This window comes from Plectropomus leopardus, chromosome 5 (assembly GCF_026936395.1).
Source record: "Plectropomus leopardus strain MGB_pleo_1.0 chromosome 5, ASM2693639v1, whole genome shotgun sequence".
NCBI classification, from domain to species: Eukaryota; Metazoa; Chordata; class Actinopteri; order Perciformes; family Serranidae; genus Plectropomus; species Plectropomus leopardus.
The window spans coordinates 23,535,043-23,556,301 of record NC_142180.1 but is presented as its reverse complement, the minus strand read 5'-3'; the positions used below and the strand labels follow the sequence as shown (position 1 = coordinate 23,556,301).

General features: G+C 39.9%; 1 protein-coding gene across 3 annotated transcripts in view; it reads right to left on the bottom strand.

The window, feature by feature from the left end:
- osbpl9 (oxysterol binding protein-like 9) overlaps positions 1–21,259 on the bottom strand; it is a 42,461-nt gene that overhangs the window by 14,879 nt on the left and 6,323 nt on the right. The window contains exons 4-9 of one of the 3 annotated variants that reach the window (XM_042517066.2): positions 9,889–9,965; positions 5,359–5,454; positions 3,560–3,607; positions 1,995–2,024; positions 1,853–1,903; positions 1,289–1,327 (exon numbers count right to left, since the gene is read on the bottom strand). In XM_042517066.2, the coding sequence (XP_042373000.1) occupies positions 1,289–1,327; positions 1,853–1,903; positions 1,995–2,024; positions 3,560–3,607; positions 5,359–5,454; positions 9,889–9,965 (341 nt within the window). Of the gene's footprint in view, positions 1–1,288; positions 1,328–1,852; positions 1,904–1,994; positions 2,025–3,559; positions 3,608–5,358; positions 5,455–8,388; positions 8,796–9,888; positions 9,966–21,259 lie in introns of those variants that run through there. The other 2 variants (XM_042517080.2, XM_042517073.2) reach the window with 2 other exon arrangements.

The following is a 21,259-nucleotide window of genomic DNA, read 5'->3' as shown; positions in this document are numbered from 1 at the left end:
GTGTATAAACAAGCCTCAAGCTTTGCTTAAAGCTGGCACACAAGTGTCATCACCAATGATTGGCTTGTATTTATTGTCTTTATCATACTGTTTCTATTCCTATTTCTATTCTATTCCTATTTTATGTAGCATATTCGCTGTTCTTTGGGTGGTTTTTGTCGACCTGCCTGGGAACAACTAATTAAAATTTGCTGCCAGCTAACTCTTGTGTAATTACCTTAAATTGTATGCTGTAACTGCAAAAATAAACAACAAAAAATACACCTAAATATATCGTCCTCTTTCATTTTTTGTAGTGTTACATTGCATGGCAAAGCTGGTGTGAGTGAGAACTGTTTGGAAAATTTTCCTTAGTGGATTAAAGCACTCATTCATGAGGTATGGTGTCTGGAAATCAAAACCACAAGTCAAATGTCGAAGGCTAATGTATGCTTGGTGGTTATTTGTTTCCACTTAAAGTAAAAGTTAAATGTTTGGCAGCCCACGCTCATATCACAGAGGTCAGAGCATTATTTTAAAATAAAGAAGACGACATTGTTTACTGTAATGGATTACTAATCTACTGCATGCTTTAATTCATAACAAACTAAAAGAAACAGAAATCAGTGGCTCCCTGTACGATCAGAAATCTATCTAAAAACTTCCAGAGGATGCTTTGGAAAATAACTGTCAGTTATTTGTAGTAAAAACATGCAAAACTCCGATATGGCCCATGACATGAAGACAGGGCACCTGCAGAGCCAGCAAAGTGCTCTCTGAATGGCTTTTCAGCTTTTAGGGCTTGATGGTTCGATAAGCAGGCAGTGTGCACATGTTAAATCAATGGTGAATCAGCAGACTCTAATTAGTGGGTGAAGTGAAGTGCAACATTCTCTTATACACAAGCATGCAAATACACATTTACAGTATATGTGCACATATTCTTTAACAATGTGCATTTTTTGCAAAGTTGCACGCACACGCACACACACACACACACACACACACACACACACACACACACACACACACACACATTTTGTACACTGATGAGAAAAGAATAGTTCCCAACCATTGTTTAGAGAAATCTCAGATGAAATCAGGAAGTTGTTATCTAAATCAACAGAACAGCAGTGGCAGACATGAGGGAAAGAGCTTGAGATAGAGTTTAACTCCAAATTAGACAACATGCACAAAAGAGATCTGATTTATCTGATGTTCTACAGTGGAGAGTATATTAAGCAGGAAAAGAAAGTTAGCAGTTTGTTTGATTTAAATTCTTGTCATGGACAGAGAATGTCAAACTTACTATAAGTCCGTTTGCGTGTTGCTGTTCGTTACTTTGGTCCTTAAAATTTTGAGAAGACAATGTTAGACTACTTGTGAAGGAAGGCTGAAGAGTCATTTCATAAAGCATCCTGAGCATCTGCACTGTAGCGAGCGATGAGATCTGTCCCTCTCATCACATGGAGCCTCATAATATCCACCAACTTGCCACATGCAGTAATCCTTTCATCACATGGTAAAATCCAGTATCAAACAGGACGGGATCGCTCTGCCAATCTGTAATCTACAAGTTTCCTCAAATATCATGAGTGAAAGATTTCTGAGTTTTAATTTAAAAAAGTTACAAATGTCACCTAACAACAGCATAAGGCAGAAATGAATGCTCCACTTCCCTTTTCAATGGGCCGAATGGAACATGTGATGAAATGAATACTGGGCTACACCCTCATCAACCACCGACCCAGATAGCAGGGAACTACTGCAGAGACACGTACAGTAACACACAGTGCTCACTGGTGTGGTCTCACAAGGACAATGATTATGGTGAAGAAGCAGACCAAACTACAGAGAGATAAATTGTGATTACCTTGGCGATTTGCAGCAGTACAATACAGTGCTTGATGGACTCTACCATGCTCTGAAAGATAAAGGCAGAGAGGAATTCAGTAACTAGGAACTGACCTGTAAAATCACAGGCAGGAAGGGAAATGTGTTAAGTTCTGACTTACACAAGTGGTCTCCTTCAGATTTTCAATTTTCTATCAAAAGAAAAGAAAACAGGCTGTAAAACACAATAGCAATTAAAAAAAAACTAAACACAGTGTTGAAATCAGAAGCCGATGTAAACAGTTTGACAGCAAACAAAGCTTAATTGGAGGTAACACTGAGGTAATGAGGTCTAACTCAGTGCAACGGCTTTTTTGTTCTTTGGAAAACCAAAAGACAGTTTTTCTTACTAATGTAATTGGTGAAGTCACAGTGACAAACAAGTCAAAGTGACCACAAACTGACATTAATCTCAGGGAGGAAGTGAATCACACAGCTTTTGGTGAAAAAAACTGATAAACCCTGAAACTGAACTGCTTCCCCCAACAGCTATTAACACCTCTAAAAGATAAAAGTTAAAAAATAAATTTCACAAGAAAGTTCTGCTATCGTGAACTGAATGCTCAGGTCAGAAAAAAAGAAATGCAACTGTAACATTCAACCCAAACCAGTTATGATCTATAATTATAATACACTGGTTCTGACAAAGGTGCCGAAAACACGAGTTTAATACACAAGCGTGATCCCATCGATCCCCTCATATTTATTTTATTAAAGAGCTCACCGAGTCACTGTCTTAGAGCTGCAACTTAAAAAATATTATTATTAATAAATAATAATAATAATAATGATAATAACAATAATAATAATAATAATAATGATAATACACAAAAATAGTTGTTTAGTTATTTGTTAATTATGTAAATTATTTGACTTGGAGAGAGGAGAGGAAAATATGTAAACTTCTTCCTACTCCTCTTCGGACATTTAATATTATGTTTATTTATTTTTATGAGAATTTGTATAATGGGAATTTGCTTTAGGATTACTGTATATATATATATATATATACATTTTATTTCTTTACATGCTGAAAAAAATCAAAACGAGTATTTGTCAATTAATCAAACAACAGAAATATAATAAGCAACAATTTCAACTGAGCCTTTCAGTAATTTTTCAAGCAAAAATGTAAACCTGCTCTGATTAAAAATTTTCTAATGTTACGATTTACTGATTTTCTCTGCTCGTCATCATTTTAAAGTGAATACCTTTGGGTTTTACACAGCTGATTATACAAAACAAAACATCTAAGGCCATCATATTTAGGCAATGGGGAGTTATAATGGGCATTTTTCACCATTGAGTGTAATTGTGCAGACAAAACAATTAATCAATAATAAAAATAATCCTTAGTTTAAGCTGTTTTGAACCATTTTGTTGGCTTTTCAAATGAAAAGGCACATTTTTAAATGATGTTCTTAATACAAATGCTGAAAAACTGGTCATTATAGACATTTTTAAACCAGTTCAATAACTTTTGAAGGTATATACTGATGACTTAAATTTGATAAGCGACACATATCAAACAGGTGTATCACACTGACAGAGATCATCTGTCTGAGATCATTCCCCGGCGCTATATGTGAGCCTGCTTCCCCTGCTGTTAGCCTCGGCACTAATGACAGCGAGAACAGTGGACCAGAGAGCAGAGACACGAGGACAGAGCAGCACTGCTGGTACTCACTCTGCGTGATTCATCCTCTTTGCAGTCCTTGATCTTCTCATCAAACAGCTGTGTGAGGGTGACAGAGAACAAGAGATGAAAAGGACTAAGGGGAAGATGGAGCGTGAGCTAAGATGGGTACACAGTATTACATTAATGAGAAGGTGAATCTGTACAGACGATGTCACTTGAGATAATAGGGCGGCAAGTTGCAAGCTCTTCTCACCAAGGAGTGCAGTGTTTTCATAAAGATTTTCTGCCTGTGTGAATATGCTGCTGCTTCTTTAAATACACGACTTTCTGCGTTATCATCATGCCACCACAAATCTTTCTACAACTTCTGCTTTGTTAAACAAAAGTGTGAGATCAGCAAGGAAATACAGAGACAAAATAAAAAGAAGGTACAGACACAGATTCAAATGCATGCAATGTCATATATATATATATATATATATATATATATATATATATATATATATATAAATAACACATTTACAGATAAAGTGTAGGGTAAGGGAAAGAAATTGATACAGCTTAGTACTGCAGTATTTTGCGTGGCAATACTATATCAATACATGGACACGAACATTGTCTTCAATATATAAATTATTAATACTGCAAATACAGATTAAACTTTTGGTACTAGATCAATAAAATTCAAAATTGCTTTGTCAGTCCACTAAATACATTTTACTGGAATAAAAACGATTGAAGTGAGACACTTTATACCATTAAATAATACATATGCTGACAAATTTTTGCCTTATTTTAGGTTTGACAAAGGTAATAAATCACAATATATGTTATTGCAATACTCAGCATATCCCAAAACATTTAAATTTATCATAATATGTATTATGACCAAAGCGTCATGATAATAATTCCCACTATAGAGTCAATTTTAGGTTGCGATGTTGCATAAACAGTGTTGGAGTTTAATCAAAAAGGTAATGCAATGATGGTGATGCATAACTTCATTATTCCCTGTAGAAAGCAATTTTTTACACTACACATTACATTATTTTTTTGTTACTTTGCAATATTGCCTAAGAGGCATTGGCATATAATTGCAAGTTTACAAAAATATAAAGTTAAACCTTACATATGCCTGCAAATCAGCACAAAGCAAGGCTCAAGAGTATAAAGACTGCAAAAGAAATTGGCTATTACTGCTTAAAAATGAAATCAATAATATATGACGAAGGTTGGCCTTCTATCACAGCATCGTACAGATATTAATTACCTTAAAATAATATATTAATAGGCCTATATAAAATCATATAAGAGACTTGCCTTGCTAACGCTGTTAGATGATGACAGTCTTGAAAGAAATTGAAAAAGGGCATATGAACGGCATGAAGCACTTTAACTCAGTTGAGTTTCATGCTTACCAAACAACAGCTTTGTAATAGATTAGTCCAGCTTTTTCGACATGTTTAACAAGAAGGAAGCAGTCACACTTCATGAAGAGGACATCCTTAAATCACCTGTCAGACAACCTGTTCCTCCACAGAGACAGCACAAAACTGCCAAGGCTGAGGAGCCTCTCCACAAGCGCACTGGACAGCACGCTGTTGTCTGCATGTTTGATGGATTTTATTTATCTCCCCGATATGCAGATAATTGTTACTTTGTAATACATTACACCCAATACTGGGGATAAATTATTTGATCTATGTGGGAATTTTTTCAGACGGACTATATTACCTCCAGATGTTTAGTCAAATATACCAAACTGAGTGGCAGATATCCTCATTTCTCAAAGCTACATGAAGGGTGAAATGATGATGCCGGTTAGGTTTTTCTCTGTCGAGTCCTACCTTTAACTGGTCAATCAGAATCTGCAGGTAGGCGTCAGCTTCAGCGAGCTTCTTATCAAAGTCTTGAACGCTCGGAACAAATCCTGTCTCGGCCTCCTGAGGACAAAGAAACAAACACAGTGAGGCATTACAGTGCAGCCCTAAACAAATCCATGTCAAACACCATGCTGGTATTTGCATATTCAAAGTATAAATACACAGCCACACTACCAGTATTATAAAAACATGTATTCACTTATTATCCATTCATTAAAAAAAGCTGTCACCTCCTGGCCAGGTAGGCTTTGTAAGCTGTTACACAAAATGGTGGACACAGAAACATCAACAGTTTAGGAGAATCTTCCAGCAGCGTACTGTACTGGAGGGGGAGATATGAATACTATTGTTTAAAGGCTAGCCAACATAAAAGGCCAGCAGGTCTGTCTGCCTGCCTGACAGACTGGAGGCCAGCGTATTTCAGGCTTCAACAAAACTGAATCAAGGAACCCATGGCTGGAGAGAATTTAGTTACCGACACAGAAGCATGTGTGCACATGAGGTTGAGGTGCGCTCAGATTCATTGTTTGTTAATTAGCTTGCCTTAATAGCCCCATCAGAAGCAGAAACACAGACTCCACACACACACAGAAACACAGGCACTGACAATTTCATTACATAATATCCATTAAAAGGTAATTACTAGACAATTGGCAGGACAGACGTGACCGGGCATCTGTCTCTATCTGTCTGAGCTCAACCAACCAAGAACAATCCAGCTGGCTGTGACACAAAACCAGAAACAGGAAAACGAGCAGATAAATGTACGCACAGACAAAACGTCCTCCAAAAAAAGGAAGAAAAAAAATCACTGCTGGATTCAGCCAATAGCAGGGACACTGAGCACAGATGACAACACAATAACACCTCTATGCCAAGCCAGACGAGTCAGTAAGATAACGAACACAGTGTATGTCAGCAATTACTCCGACATGGAAAAACACAAAACAACACCTCCTGCATTTAAAAGCAGAGAGTAATAGCACAGCTGATGACAACTGTTAGACTCAAACAGAAGTCTTCTTATCAAACCATGGTGGGTGCTACCGCTGCTTTGGGCTCGCTGCGTCGCACAGTCCTGGTGTATCCTGAGTTTGCGGTGGCTTTTCTTGCTGCTACAGAAGACCTCACAGGAAAGTGAAGAAAAGCCATCATCAGCCAAATTCCATTAGCAGCCTGAGAACTGCTAAAGTTTTAACTGCAAAAACATACTAGATTTATAGAGAACAAAGTCTTCGCTCTGCAGTCATGAAGTCTGCAGTTAGCTTGCCCAACTTCCTCAAAGGATCAAAGGTACTTTCACAGTTAGCGTGACTGCAAAACATAGCTGGCCACATGAGGGCCTGAACAAAAATGTAAATGCAGATGTGACTGTATACACTGCAGCAAGGTGTTTGGATTGGCATTCTAGTGCAAGCAATTTCCCCTTCCTGTTGACTCACACTACACTGGAAAATAACTCCAGTTTATCAGGAAAACCGCTGCCATCCATCTGGTAAGACATTGCATCACTTTTACTCAAGGCTGACAACAAAACGAAACCAAATTCACAACAATGCCAAAACCTGTACAGGTTCTTGTGTAAATACAGCGAGTAGAATACCTTTGTGAATCTTCTAATCTTGTAATGTGAAGTGCTGACATTCATTTTGACATCTGAACTCTGTTTACAGTCTGGATTAACTCCATCCACTCCTCCATTATAGTATTTCCAAACTAACACAAACACTTTACAACTAGGGATGTTCCTAGTGAATAGTTTCCCTGATGTTAAACAGAAGTCTAAACTTAAAGTAGTTGACTAGTCTAAAAGTGAGAAAACACCTAGGAAAAAGCCAAATTGAGCACAATTTAATCTATAAAGTAGGGCTGAGTAATATTTGGATATTATGGTATATATACTGAATATATATGGTGTTGTCTTATCCTTGTTTTAAAGGCTGCATTACAGCAAAGTAAATTTATCAGACTGCTTTAACTGTTCTATCGTTTGCCTTTACACACCGAGCCATTATATCCACTATACTGACATTTTTTTAATTCCAGATTTTTTTGTGTAAATATTTTGTGAAAGCAACAATGGCCAACTCTACAATATCATTGTTGAGGTATTTGGTCAGAAATATTGTGATAATCTATCTCCATATCTCTATCTCATAAAATAAAATTTACTGCCAAACCATGCTGATTTTACAAGATTTCATCTTTGTCCTACTGTGAACCTTGCTCCTTAAGGGAGTGGGGCGAACAAACAAATGTGTTTTTTGTTTTTTTCCTTGAACATTTTAGTAAAAACTATGTCAATCTTATCTGCATTTAGAAGGCATTATTTAGTACAAGACCACACAACTATTACACAGCATTTAATTGTACAGGTGTTATACCATTCACAACGGGACATTTTTGCAGTAAATACACGTGAAGATAAACTAAATTAATGAAGGGAAACGAAGCTGATGTGGTCAAAACAAACAAAAATGCCCCTATCATTACACAATGACCAATATCTCATGTTTTGTCAACACATATAATGAAGGGGGAAGTGTTTTTTTTTGTTTTAAGACAGAGTAGTTAATTTTGGAAGCAGAAAGTTAGAGGCAGGTGGTCGGTTCATAAACAGCCTCTGTACCACCACGTCACTTCTTCAGTGTTCCTGAAATCTTCCCAGACGTCTGCATCTCCACTCCCACTCATTTGTAACACACACACACACACACACACACACACACAGAGACACACACACACACACACACAGTGAGAATATTTTAGAGCAGCCTGTAAAGTCTCACATATAAACACACACAAACCCACCCCACTACCCCAGACTCCACAAACAACACCCTCTCACCCTCCCCCTCCCTTCTGTTTCTGTTTGTCTTTCCTCACAGTGTGACCCACTTTAAAATGCTGCTGCCCCAGCAGCGCACTGCAGCCGTTAAAGTTCTCCTTGCTCTGGTGCAGTGGCGTTTGTGTTAGTGTGTGTGTTTTACTTACTGAGTGCCTCGCTCCAATGGACATGCTGCGTTAAACCTTGTACATCTCCCCCATCCGGCCACTTAGCCTGACACAAGATCGTTTTCTCTTTCTCTCCCTCCGTTATTCTGGTTTTCTCTCCCTACAGTAAAAACCACCAGCTCTGGGTGAAGTTAGCGTTCTTCCTTTCTCCCTCCTCCCTCCTCCACACAGAATCAGAAAACAATCTCCTCTTCTTGCTCTCCACTGCAGTCTGCCAATATATAAACCACAGCAGCAGTTAGCAGCGCAGCCAGTCTGGCTGCAGTATATCCTTCGGCAGCAGTTATCAGCTGAGCATTTGGTATGAAGGCAGACAGAGCGGAGTTAATCCAGGACCCTCCCCTGGCAGGAAAGGCACACTTCCTCTCACGCAGGCAGAGGAGAAAACACACAAAGCAGCAGCAAGTGCTGACAGGGACAAGCATTAACGGCCACTCTGATTGGCTGAGGCAGCAGAGGCAGATGTTTGGCAGCAAGCAGGTCTCAGATTGGTTACTGCTGCGTCACATGATGGTATGACAGCAGCGCGCTATCACTGCATGAGTGTGTGTATGTGTGTGCGCAACGTGCGAGCAGGCACACGTAGCACATCCGAAGGATTTGCCACAGAGGGAGGGAAGGCAGAAAAAAAAGGAAGGGAGGGGGCAAATAAAAAGGTTGGTCATGAGGGAGAAAAAGGAGGAGACGGGTGGAAAGAACTGCACAGAGAGGATGATGGGAGGGGAACAAGGAAGACGGTTTGGTTTGGGGAGCAAGGAGAGCAGGAAATAAGGTTGGCAAGAGGAACAACTAGAGGACAGGACAAGCAGGAAAAAGAACTGGCTAAGACACACTCATAATAAACAGATAAAAAAAATAACATGACAAAACAGACTGCCAGCAGATCAACGGTATATCAAACAGTCTTCCTATCAAACTAATCCTGGTCTCGATAACAGTCTAATATTGCCAAAACATCGTCCATTTATGCTGACATGAATGCCACCATTATTTTCCATTTATACTGGCACGATTCATCGCTGGCTCTTATGTGATACGCAATGAAATCCGGTATGAGCAAGATAATGCTGACAACCTTAGATGCAAAGTCCCCTTTAAAGTCATCACATGGGCATTGCGGTGAAGCAGAGAATAGGATTTACAGAGCATGCAAATGCACACAATCTGTGGTTAAACAAAAATCCCACATTGGAAGCTTTGATATCTAGATTACATCATAACCATCACTTTATGCTTACAAAATTTGCTCGCCAATTCTCTTTTTGACCACATTTATAGTTCAACTATTACAAAAAAAAAACACGCTAAGGCAAATACGTAATGCAAAGTTAAGCCACATATATGCTCACACAGGAATTAGCATAAACAGGAAAAACGACACGCAGCAAAACTATTTCTGGGAACCGTAGGGGATGGATTAGACACGCAGACAAACTGAAACTCACACAGACATATACAAACAAGTGCATGGATACATACTCTGAGTTGGAGGGTGTGACGGAGGATAGTTCCCTCTAAGGCGTGGATCCACTTCTCCCGCTCGTCTGCATCTCGGGCTGAGGAAAGAAGCACACAGACACACCCAGTGAGCCACGTTTTTCCATACTGACACCATCAGTAGCCATTAAACTCATGTTACACACTAATGACTGCAAGACACAACACTGAAAAGACATGAGTACTGGTGATACAGTGATGAACGCTGTACATTCTCCTAAGAGTTTGCTTTTTATCTAAAATACTTTAATTCTGCTTCAACTCATATTCGGGGCTGCAGAATTTATAATCACATGTATGCAGTTTCACAAATAAGACAAAAACCATACACTCTTCAATCTGTAGTAAACGAGAAAAAAAAAAAAAAACAGAACACAATGAAAATGAACTGATTTTGATGAGAACGTTACTTCCTGGCCAAAAATCAAATGCAGAAAGATGTCTGGAGATTTCAGATGACAGATAGCTATAAATGTTCTTATAAAGGAACAGGGCGGCATTTTAAGTTAATGTAACAACTACTAAAGAAAGAGTCCAGCGCATAATCCTAAACAGAGCCGGGCTGGCTGTTTCCCCCTGCCTTCAGTCTTAATGCTTAACTTAACTCAAAGTCTCCTGATTTTAGCTTTATAATTGAAGACATTTGGTTGGTATCTTCTCAACTAACTCTCAGCAAGAGAGCAAAAAAGTGTAATGCTCAAAATGCTCAATTTCTCCTTTAAATTGCATAGAATTAAATTGTAGTAATCAAGAGATGAGTTTCCACTTGGATATTTTAAGAGGTTGGAATTAAGCGCTTGCAATCACAGATGATTTTTTTGGTGTAAATATGTGTTATGTGTGCATCCGTATACTGTATACGTTATTTTTGTACACAGGTCTCTCCAATCCTAATGTGACTACCTGTTTAAACAAAGGATAAAATAAAATAAATAAATGAAAACAATTAGAGTGAAGAACAAGGCTACTTAGGCTTGTATTCAGCATGGAAAATACAATAATTTTAATGTAGCCATTTTTGCCCGATATTTTAAATCTGGATTTGCAAACACAACCGTACACTTTTTGGCATCTTGTTAGTGTTTAATGGGGAAAACACCTTGGATTTGGTTAGAGTTTTGGCCTTTGGCCCTGATTATTTCTGACACTTCCTGTACTTAAACAGCAGATTAAAATTTATTAGCTATCTAGCTGTGCTGGTTTGCTAACAGACTTAAATGAACACTTTGATCAGATAATCTTAAGGTGAAGCTACATCGAGCTTTACGTAATTAAAGTAGGCCTATCTTTCGCTATGCCAGCCCTAGAGAAAGGTCTGGCTGAACCCATCACAATTTGCATGAAGTGAAAAAAAAACTCTAGGTTGTTTGTAATTCTTTTTTTTTTTAGATTATTTTTTCACGCGTTTTTGTCTTTAATTGACAGAACAGCACAAATGTGAAAGGGGGAGAGAGAGAGGGGGCAAAATGCAGCAAAGGGCCGCAGCTGCTGCGGTGAGGACACAGCCTCTGTACATGGGGCGCTGCTCTATCCACTGAGCCACCAGGGGCCCAATTTGGATTTCTTTTAAGTATAAACCAATCACGACTGTCTTGGGCGGCACTTAGCCAAGGATGCAGCAATAGTGCCCTTACAAAATGGTGTCAGAAGGGAACCTGTTTTGGTGCAGAGACGAGCCCTGGCATTAAAATGGCTAAATCCCCTCACAAGAAAATGCTACATCAAATAATAAAAGTGTTTAAGCGTGTATACGTTGATAGCTCAGAGGTCGTTGTTGTTTCACAGACAGCCTAAAACGAAGCGTGGAGATATGTCTGGCTGTGCAAGACTAGTTTCGCGTAGGGACAGGGATTTTGAAAGCAGTAACATGAATTAGGCGACCAATGACAATGACAGGCTTATGAACACAGTGTGCATCCTGTGAGCCAGACTAGATTTAAAGCAGCATTTAATTAAATACATAAACACTCAGATTCTGACTGAGCTCTCACATTCACTGAGCTCTCACATTCACTTAGTGTTCAGCTTTGACACCTTAAGCCTTATGTATGATAGTGAAGGGTGAATCAATTCCAAAAGAATCAATACTCCTATGATCATTGTAAATGTGAAGAGATAACACTCTGTCCAAGTGGGGAGGCACTACGGATTCTTGCCTCGTTTTTTGACATGGAGCCTTTGGGTCCAGAGCGTGAAATGGAGCTTGGCGAGGCTGCACCCTCAGAGCAAAGACAGAGAACAAACAGACTGCCAGTGACATTAAACAGTGACCCAATACAGGCCGACACGTGCAAAACACACATGCACACACACAGTGTGCAGAAGGCACATGCACACTTTTTGGTGCCAATGACATACAGGGACACAACACTTTGTCCTCTATGAACATACGGGGAGGATTTAAAGGTATACTATCCTAAAATGCAATGTACAGACTCATACATAAGTAATCGCTCTAAATTATCACTAATGACCCTCTAGAGGTGTGTGGTGGTATATTTTTGTGCAGGGACTCTCTGCCTGTATTTTCTTATTTTCTGTGCTCGAGATGTTTGTGGGAATGAAGCCCCAAAGCGCTGAGGTGAGGTCGGGGTTTTATAAAAAGGTAGCAACCAAGTGCCAAACCCAACAGCAGCAGGCATCAAAATCACTTGTGCCATTGTGCCACCTCGCCGTTCTGTATAAACAGAATGATCAAAGAATGGCGGGGCGGAGGTAGAGATAGTAAAAGCAATGACTTGACCTGTGTACCAGGACAGCCAGCAGAGCGAGACTATAGGTAGGATGTCTTTGAAATTTTGAGGGTTTTTTATGTTTTCTTTCCAAGGAGATTAAATAGCCGCTAGCAGCAGTTAGTGGCTATTTAAAAAAAAAAGAGTACACCACTGAAAATGTCCCCCAAATTGGAAAAAACAACGACATTTGGGAGCTCCTTACCCTTTGAGCAGAGGAAATGATCAGCAGCCATACAACAGGGATGGTAAGTGATTGTTATTGCATTGTTATGCCTTTGTTTTTGTTTAGAAAGGGCTGCCAGTGCCTATGTTATATGTCAAACTAGAGGCAGACGCTGTTGTGTTAAACGTCACATCTGTCACGATTCTGCTTCCACTATGTGATCATGCTGTCTAAAATCACACACTTGAGTGGCATGACGCCGCCGATGTTTAGTACTATGTAAAAATGCGAAAGTGATGTAAAGACAGGACTTCATAGCAGCTCTATAGCGAGATCAGTGTGAAAATGACTTAAGAGGCACGACGACAAAAAACAAACAAACAAACAAATGAAAAAAGCAATTATAGCAAGGGAAAAGGCCAAACGAGACAAAAGTGAATCTGGGGGTCGGTTTTTATCTTTACTTTCACTGGTGAATGAGTTTAGAAACAGTAAATGACAACTCTGCATCATACAAGTTTTGTATGTAATTTAAGACTGTATATTAAGTATTACAGATTTTCAGGACTTGCACCTTTGCTCTGTGCATGTGAATGACAGCCACCCCGGTAAAAAAAAAAACTACATCTCTAAAAGCTGTGAAAGAAAGACTTAAGATATATGCCACTGGAAGAGCTGGCAAACTATATTCTGTGTAAAAGTCATTTTTCATTGAGCTGGAAACAAGACAGTACAGCAGATGAATGGCTGTGCTAGCGCAGAGACTGAGTTGTGCTACAGCAGAAAAGCTTTTAAAGACATTAAAAGGCAACAGAGGCTCAGGCCAATCCACTCAGACAGCGCCTCACTGGCCTCTCACTTTCCCCTCAGCCAAACAGACTCTCCAGAGGAACAGTTTACTGCGGCTAATGTTGTTTAGCTCTATTCATGACAGAGCAGAGGTAGTAGCAGGCCAACTGAACAAAAACAAATGCACTACCTGTATGAAGTGTGTCGCAGGTCAAATTTTTGTCCTTGCTTGCAGCTCACATGTACACCGTGATTTATATTAGGTAGGTATCAGCAGTTAGTCGACTCAGCAGATCCACAGTGTTAGTCTGTCAGCCAGTATACCAGTCACATGAGGAAACATACTGCAAGTCATGATAGTGGCAGTCATCTGACATGAACTCCTTTGTTAAACTGGAGTTACATATTAAAAAACTGCAAGTTGTTTGTCCTTTAATACTTAACTTGTCTTGATACAGACAAAGGGTTGGACTACATGCTAAAGTTAGAGGAATGGACAAAACTGAATAATATTAGGAAATGATTTACAACTATCTGGCCACAGTGTAGTAAAGCAGGAGTTCTGCTCCCTAGTGAGAAGAAGTTAAGGGTACTAATGAAGCAAAGACTTGTAACTATAAGATGCCCATATAAAATAGATCCAGGACGGACAGGCAATGCTTATCTAAGGGTTAAAGAAATCTAGAATATATGCCTTTCATTTATCTTTCCCAATCGGGAGATAAGAAATGAGGAGATTTTCCTGGTTTGAGATTATAGTGAAAAGGGTTTAAAGGGCTTGTTACGCACTGTGTTACAGCAATAATCAAATTTTTATAGAGGAACAAAAGGGGAAAAGGTCTTATAGCCACCAGCTTGGGCAGCATCTATTTTTTTTTAAACCTTTATACCTTCCTGACATTGAACCAGGGTGCACAGTATATGACATTTATTTAAAAAAATGGGGAAAAAAAGAAAGAAAAGAGAATGTAAAAACTGAGCTGCTGGTGATAGAAGACACTGTAGCATGTATTGTCTATCTTATAAGCTGTGTTTCTAACATGCAATTAGCCTGCTATAAGTCTTTCTGGGTTTAAATACTTATGGCACACAGAATAACAAGTAGATAGGAAATAAGCGCCATTTATGCTGGAAGACCTGATGATACAGGACACATCACTGGGCTAAACGGAGATGACGTATTGAATAAAATCATGTCGCCAATAAACTTCTTTTGTAGTTGGAAGAAGTCATCTCAAGATCAATCAATATATTTGTCACATGGAATTATACAATGACCACAGCGAAAAAATCCAGTGACATGTGTTCCCATCAGCTTCCTACACTGTTCAATCAGTCAGTCAAATTTAATTTATATACCAAACAAATTGAATGCAATTCAAAGTGCTTTACAGTTTGATTGAAGAAACAAAAACAAATACATACAAATACAACATATAAAATAAGTAAAATGGATCTTAAAAAAAAATCTGCTGTTTTACAATTGTCCATGTTTCAAGGTGATTTATGTAATCTATCACAGCGCTGCACTGCAGCCACCATGCAGTGAATTACAGCAGGACCAGCCGGGAGAGCACACCACATTCCCACCATCACACCTTTCCTTTTTTACCCTTAAGCACATGCTCCTCTCCTTCTCTCATTAGAATCCTCTGCTCTGTCAGATCGGCAAATAGAAAAAGAGTCACCTGTTTGAATGGTGCTGTCCAGGATTTAGCCAAATTTTGTTGAATTATAGGATATGATAGTTCCTGATATCCTGATAAAAACTGATGGGGCACGCAGGTCGTTCAGTTTATTTTCCAGCGTCTGTACACTGGCTAGCGGGATGCCAATTAAGCTGGCACCCAATTCTTCTCCATCTTCCTCGATGTTTACATTTGAGAACCTTGACCTGGCTAGTTATCAGCCACACACTAGCTTAAAGTTGTTAGAGAGGAGAGTTTACCGGATGGTGAGTTGATTTCCTCATCCTTATAATGACCTGCAGCCACATGCCACAACCATCAAACAACAACCACCAAAAGCACCACCAAGACCGAGCCTAAATTTAGCATAGCTTACAAAAAGAAGGGTTGGAAGCATCCATGCCCCATAACATTGATGTAACTAAAAGTGGCAATACTTCCAAACATGTCCTGTTATATTAACCCTTAGACTTCTAGTCACAATCTTACTCAGCTCAGCTGCCTGTTTCACCAGTAGAGACTGGTGGTGTATGAACAGTGTTTGCATCTTTGACAGTATTGAAAATGATACCTTTAGGATTTCTAAAAAAAAACCCCTGTTTTCCGAAATACCTTGATACCACTGCCAACAGTTACTAGCTGTAACTGCACAAACCTGACATTAACACACTCTTGAGTTTTATGATGCTGTTTAACCCTGTAAGAGTGTAACACAGTCTCAAAGCCCAGCCACTAAGTAGTACCAAAACACAGGAAGGTGTGCTGACTAAACCCTATTACTGTGGGCTCTGATGCTTCTCAGATAAAGGAAAGCAGAGACGCACAGCAAGGCTATTAGAAGATCAAGCCCATACAGGAAGTACTGTAACCCACACCAATAAACTCCAACCTATCCACCTACACACACACACTTTCCTAATAATCACAGACAGACTCTGTCAGATATTGGATCAAGACCCATGATAAATGCAGACATACAAAGCCAGTTGCTGTTGCTCGCAGTTGCTGAAATGCCCGAAAAGAAGATACTGATGCCAAATGAAACAGCGAGTTTCCACATGCAGCCAATACAGAGCAGCACATTGTCAGGCTGCACATTGACAGCAGAGGTCACCTCATATCCAGCATGGATAACAGATACCAGGTCAATACATTTCCAATAAAGGGTATGTGTTGCTCTAATCTGATCACATGATGCAACCCCTCTCACCACCACTGAATGGCTAAACAAACCTACTATCAGGATTATATGATGAATAGAGCTGCAAGACCAAGAGGAAAACAAACCAATATCATAATCAACAAACTGTGAAGTCCATCAGAAACAAAATTCATCCACACACAGATATCCACGGTTAGGAGCCAGGATTTCAAATGTCTTACTTAATTGCAGTAATCCTCTTCTGTTTAGTCTTGAAAAGGTCAGTAAAAATTTGAATTGTTTCAATGCCGCAACAGCTCTTTTGTTCTTCAATGCATTTTTCCTCTGCAAATTCACCCAGCAGATGCTGAATATTTGTGTGTCAGAGGGAAGTCACCAACTTCCACATGAAGAGATATCACGTACATGCCTTTTATTCTATCTACTCGATTTTCATACTGATTTCATGCTCCAAGTATTTGTCACTGTAGCCTCAATTACACAGCTTAGAATAAAGTAAAAAGCTGCATGGAAATGAGAGGAGCTGGGACAGACATGCAATGTCCTTGGCTGGATTGAACCAAGGACATTTAACCCCTAAGATAGCAGAACATTCCCTATATTGTGTTTTTATTTGTTTATTTGCTACGTTCTGAAAATGCAGTAAAAGACTGTTATTATATATATATATACACCAATATATTGGTATACTGCTGGCGTCAGCTTACATCCATTTGAAAAGTAATTTTATTACCAGTCCCATATACTTGGTCAACTATAAAGCAAGCAACTCTGCGATCATTCTTTGGAAGAATTTGTCTCGTCATACTTCTGCTAAATCAGTCACAAAAAAAAGAATCATGGCCTAGTTTACACTAACTTAACATGCACATGCCCAAAAATCTGACAACCATCTTCTGCTACCCTTTTTACCTCTTATGTGTGCCACCCCATACTCTTATGTTTCTAACTTACATCTAGCAAACTGTATTCAGCTTTGGTTTGTGAATTAAATGTATATGAAACACACAATGAAACTACTGGTAGTTTCAGTAACTTAAACTGCAGAAAATGCCATCATGGACAAGTACACAAAGACACAGGTCGCTAGTTTCTGTCCAGCATGCACAATTTCCACACACTCGGGCAGATACCATGTCGAGACAAATCAACATACTAACAGCACATGTGATGTATTCTTAACGCAAGGATTCTTTTCCCATCCAAGTCGTCAGGGTATTGTATCACAAAGATTTTTTTATGACGTTCAGCCTCCCCCATAATGCTGCTCCTTCTTTCTCCAAAGGCCTCGGTGAATTATTCATCCTTCCCCTCCTCTCTCTCCTCCTGCCATCTTCAGACAAGCTGATGAAATATTTCAGTACATGCTCCAACGGGAGGACGGAGGGTCCGATGCACAGGACTGCAACCTGTCAGTTAAGTGGTAGCTACCAAAATGAGGTGCAAAGAAAATGCACAATTTTGGAGGTCAATGAAGAAGGGTTGCCTTGGCGATACCTGATCAGGACTTTGGTAATTTAATCTATGATTTTGCTCCAATTGTGTAGTGAAAACATAAAATGCTCTGGATTGGCTGAGCCATGAGTGATCTGCACTTGGGGACATCTTTCTGACTAAATACACAAGTCCAGATGCCGTCCTGAAAGAACACAGTGGCAAAAATGGCCGAGGTGGGAAAAGTTAAACAAGATGATAGCAGACAGTGCAGGTGATATCGAGGTGAAGGGGGTCCCTGACACGATAAAGAGAGCATGAGGGGGATACTCATCCTGACCTGACGGTCTGGACTATCAGGGTGGCCTGACAGTAAGGGCGGAGAAGACAAGAGATTGATAGCTACTGTACATAAGAGGAGGCATGTGAGAGCAGAGAGGGGGAAAGAGGAAAAGGGAAAGCTAAAGGGCTCTCAGGCAACTCTGATGCACCGCCGGGGGAGAGGGGCCGATGAATAATGGATGCTTCTCTAAATAGAAAGACAGCACAGAGCTGCACTCCGGGCTAACACAGTGGCCGGCCGCCTCAGAACTACACTTAAACCTGTGAGCTGGACTGTCCCGTAAGAGGAAGTATCATGGCTCATTCCTGGAAATTGTTTTTTTTACACGTTAACATGACACGCGCTTCTAAAATGAGCAATTTATCAGCAGATGTAGTGGTCACTGGAAATTTAAATTACAGTAAATGGTATCCGTCTATAGTTTTTACCTCTCTTAACCTTGGCAGTGAGGCTCTACCCATCACAAAGACACAGACATACCTTACCCACGCAGCCCATACGTAATGGCACGAAAGTTTATATTTAGACGGACACTTTAAGATGCTGCTGTGAATCCTGGGAGACTGACTGCATAACATGTTCAGACCAGGATCGTTTTACAGATACAGAGAAATCTCCTCCTGCCTAACATCCTGTGGATCTCCTGATATCCAAGCCAACAGTTGATGTATTCAGAATGCTCTCAACACATTTAATGATAGTTTCCTGCCCCCTGCTCAATGGTGACTTTGTAATTTTTATATGAATGTGCCCAGAGATGTTCCAATAAAAAAAAAACAAAAAAACAAACGCTGTTGGAACATTTTAATCGGGTCATATTTATGTGAATGTCACCATTTATCATGTGCTCAATATAATTAATTTACTCATGGTAATGATGACATGTTATGATCGTTTTAAGCAGAAAAGCCTCACCAGGATCAGGGTCACAAATTAGTATTGGCTCCAAAATTTCATATTCAGTACATATGTTTTTATGTTATTGTAATATGTTATATGGTTTTTTGCACAGCCTCTGACAAATACACGAATAAATCAAATAAAAATAAAAACATTTCCTGCCATTTTTTTGCCTGTTCCTGCTGTGGTGACACCTGAGGTTGTACAGCACCCCTCCATCTTCAGACACACGTGTACAGAGCTAAGAACCGGCTTCCCACACATTTTCAGGGACAAAATCTCCAAACTTCTCCATGACTTTTCAAGGAACCATAATAAAGATGTTTTTCAATACTTTCAATGATTTTGGCTGATTCCATTACTTTTTCAGGCCTTAAAAATGTGCAATTACATAACTTTTCCTGGTTGTCAATGACCACGGGTACCTTTGAAAAAATGTGTGATTAAAATGCCTCTCTCACTTTAGGGCATGTAAAGGTTAAAAGTTATAAAAGGAAAACATCGAATGGTTTCAACTCACACTGGCTATTCCTTTTTACCAGGGTGTAGGTGTCTGGAAAAACGATGTGACCCAGTGACATTTCATTACTTGTGCTTAGTCAAAAAGATCATTATGGGGGTCACAATGTGCTACAAAGCTTCAGACTGTCCTGTACGAGAATATGCTGCTTCAAAGATAACTTACCACTCTGCAGATTTAGCTGATATAAAAGAAGCAGAATTGTTGAACTGATGTAGAAATGTTTAAATGTAAAGTGATCATGAATGCTATTGTATGGTAAAATGGCATTGTCATATTTACTACATGTGCTATATCATCTATGTTGTCTGTGTTGCCTTTTCATGCGAGCTCTACACCCTGTCAGAATTTAATTTCACTCTTTAAGGCCATTAAGGTTTTTGAATAATGCTCTTAAATTTGGACTCATTAAAATTAGAATATAATTTGCATACACTGCTGCTCTTTGCCCGATGTAGAAGTCTCTCAGACTAATTATTCAGATAATGAGGCATTACAGTTGATGTGAAGGAATCTAATTAACTGTGGCACAGAAAGTTCCACAAGAAATAAAGACAATGACATTTGAGCTATTATTCTCTGACAAGCACATCTCTATAAAATGTGCATACAATTATTACTATCGTGACTGGAAAAAACCCAAAAAACAAAGATTACATCACTGTTAAGCCAAGCCAGCAGGATCAATGAAAAGCAGAACAATCACCAGTAACAACAAACACACTGTTCTAAATAACACACCTATTCTGTAAAAACATTTGACTGATTCAGGACACTGACGCACACTCTTCTCTCCTCAATAATTCCTCACAGCCGACAGCCGCTTCACAGGCTACTTTACACTGCTCCGAACTGTCCTTGAACCTCAATAACAGACCATTTCACCTGAGCGCTACAGAACACACTGCTCCACCCTGACTGCACATCCCAGAAGACAAACAAACAACGCCTCCTTTCGATCCTTTTGCCCGGGACTGGCATGCATGCTGACCATGAGACGTGCACGGTTTTCTCCTTACCCTTCCGTTTGTAGAACCACAGCATACAGCTTCGGAACACAGACATGGGAGAGGGCATGGAGGAGGTGAGAGGGGCGGGGAGCCCATGGACTGTGGCTGGTGACCCTCAAGAAGGAGGTGAAAGGGGGGAAGGTGGGGTCTGGTGGTAAAGTGTGAGGGGTTTGGTGTTGGCAGGGGGGGGGGGTGAATACAAATGAACAAATGGAAGGACAGAGATGAAGGAAAGGTGGAGAAGGTTAGTTCAAGACCTGGTGGAGTGATAAGAGTAAAAAAGGTGTCTGCGGTGTACTGGACTGGACAGCTCCCTGTCAAAAAAGAGGGAAGGGTTGGCAAGATGGGGGGATGGGGGGTGGGCGATGCTGTAGCTGGGAGCCAATCCTGTCCCTATGGAATGACTGGTTGGGAGATAGCGTGCGGCGGCAGCGGTGCAGAGAAGGTGGACAGCAACCAGAAGAGACCTGAGCTCAGCTTCCAGCTCAGCAGTATTCCCTTATTATTCCCAGAGGCTTAACTGCAGAGACACACAAGCAGCAATCTTCCTCCTCAGCCACAGTCAGGAGGGCCGAGGGAAAAAAAAGAAGCCTTACTTGCTTGTATTTT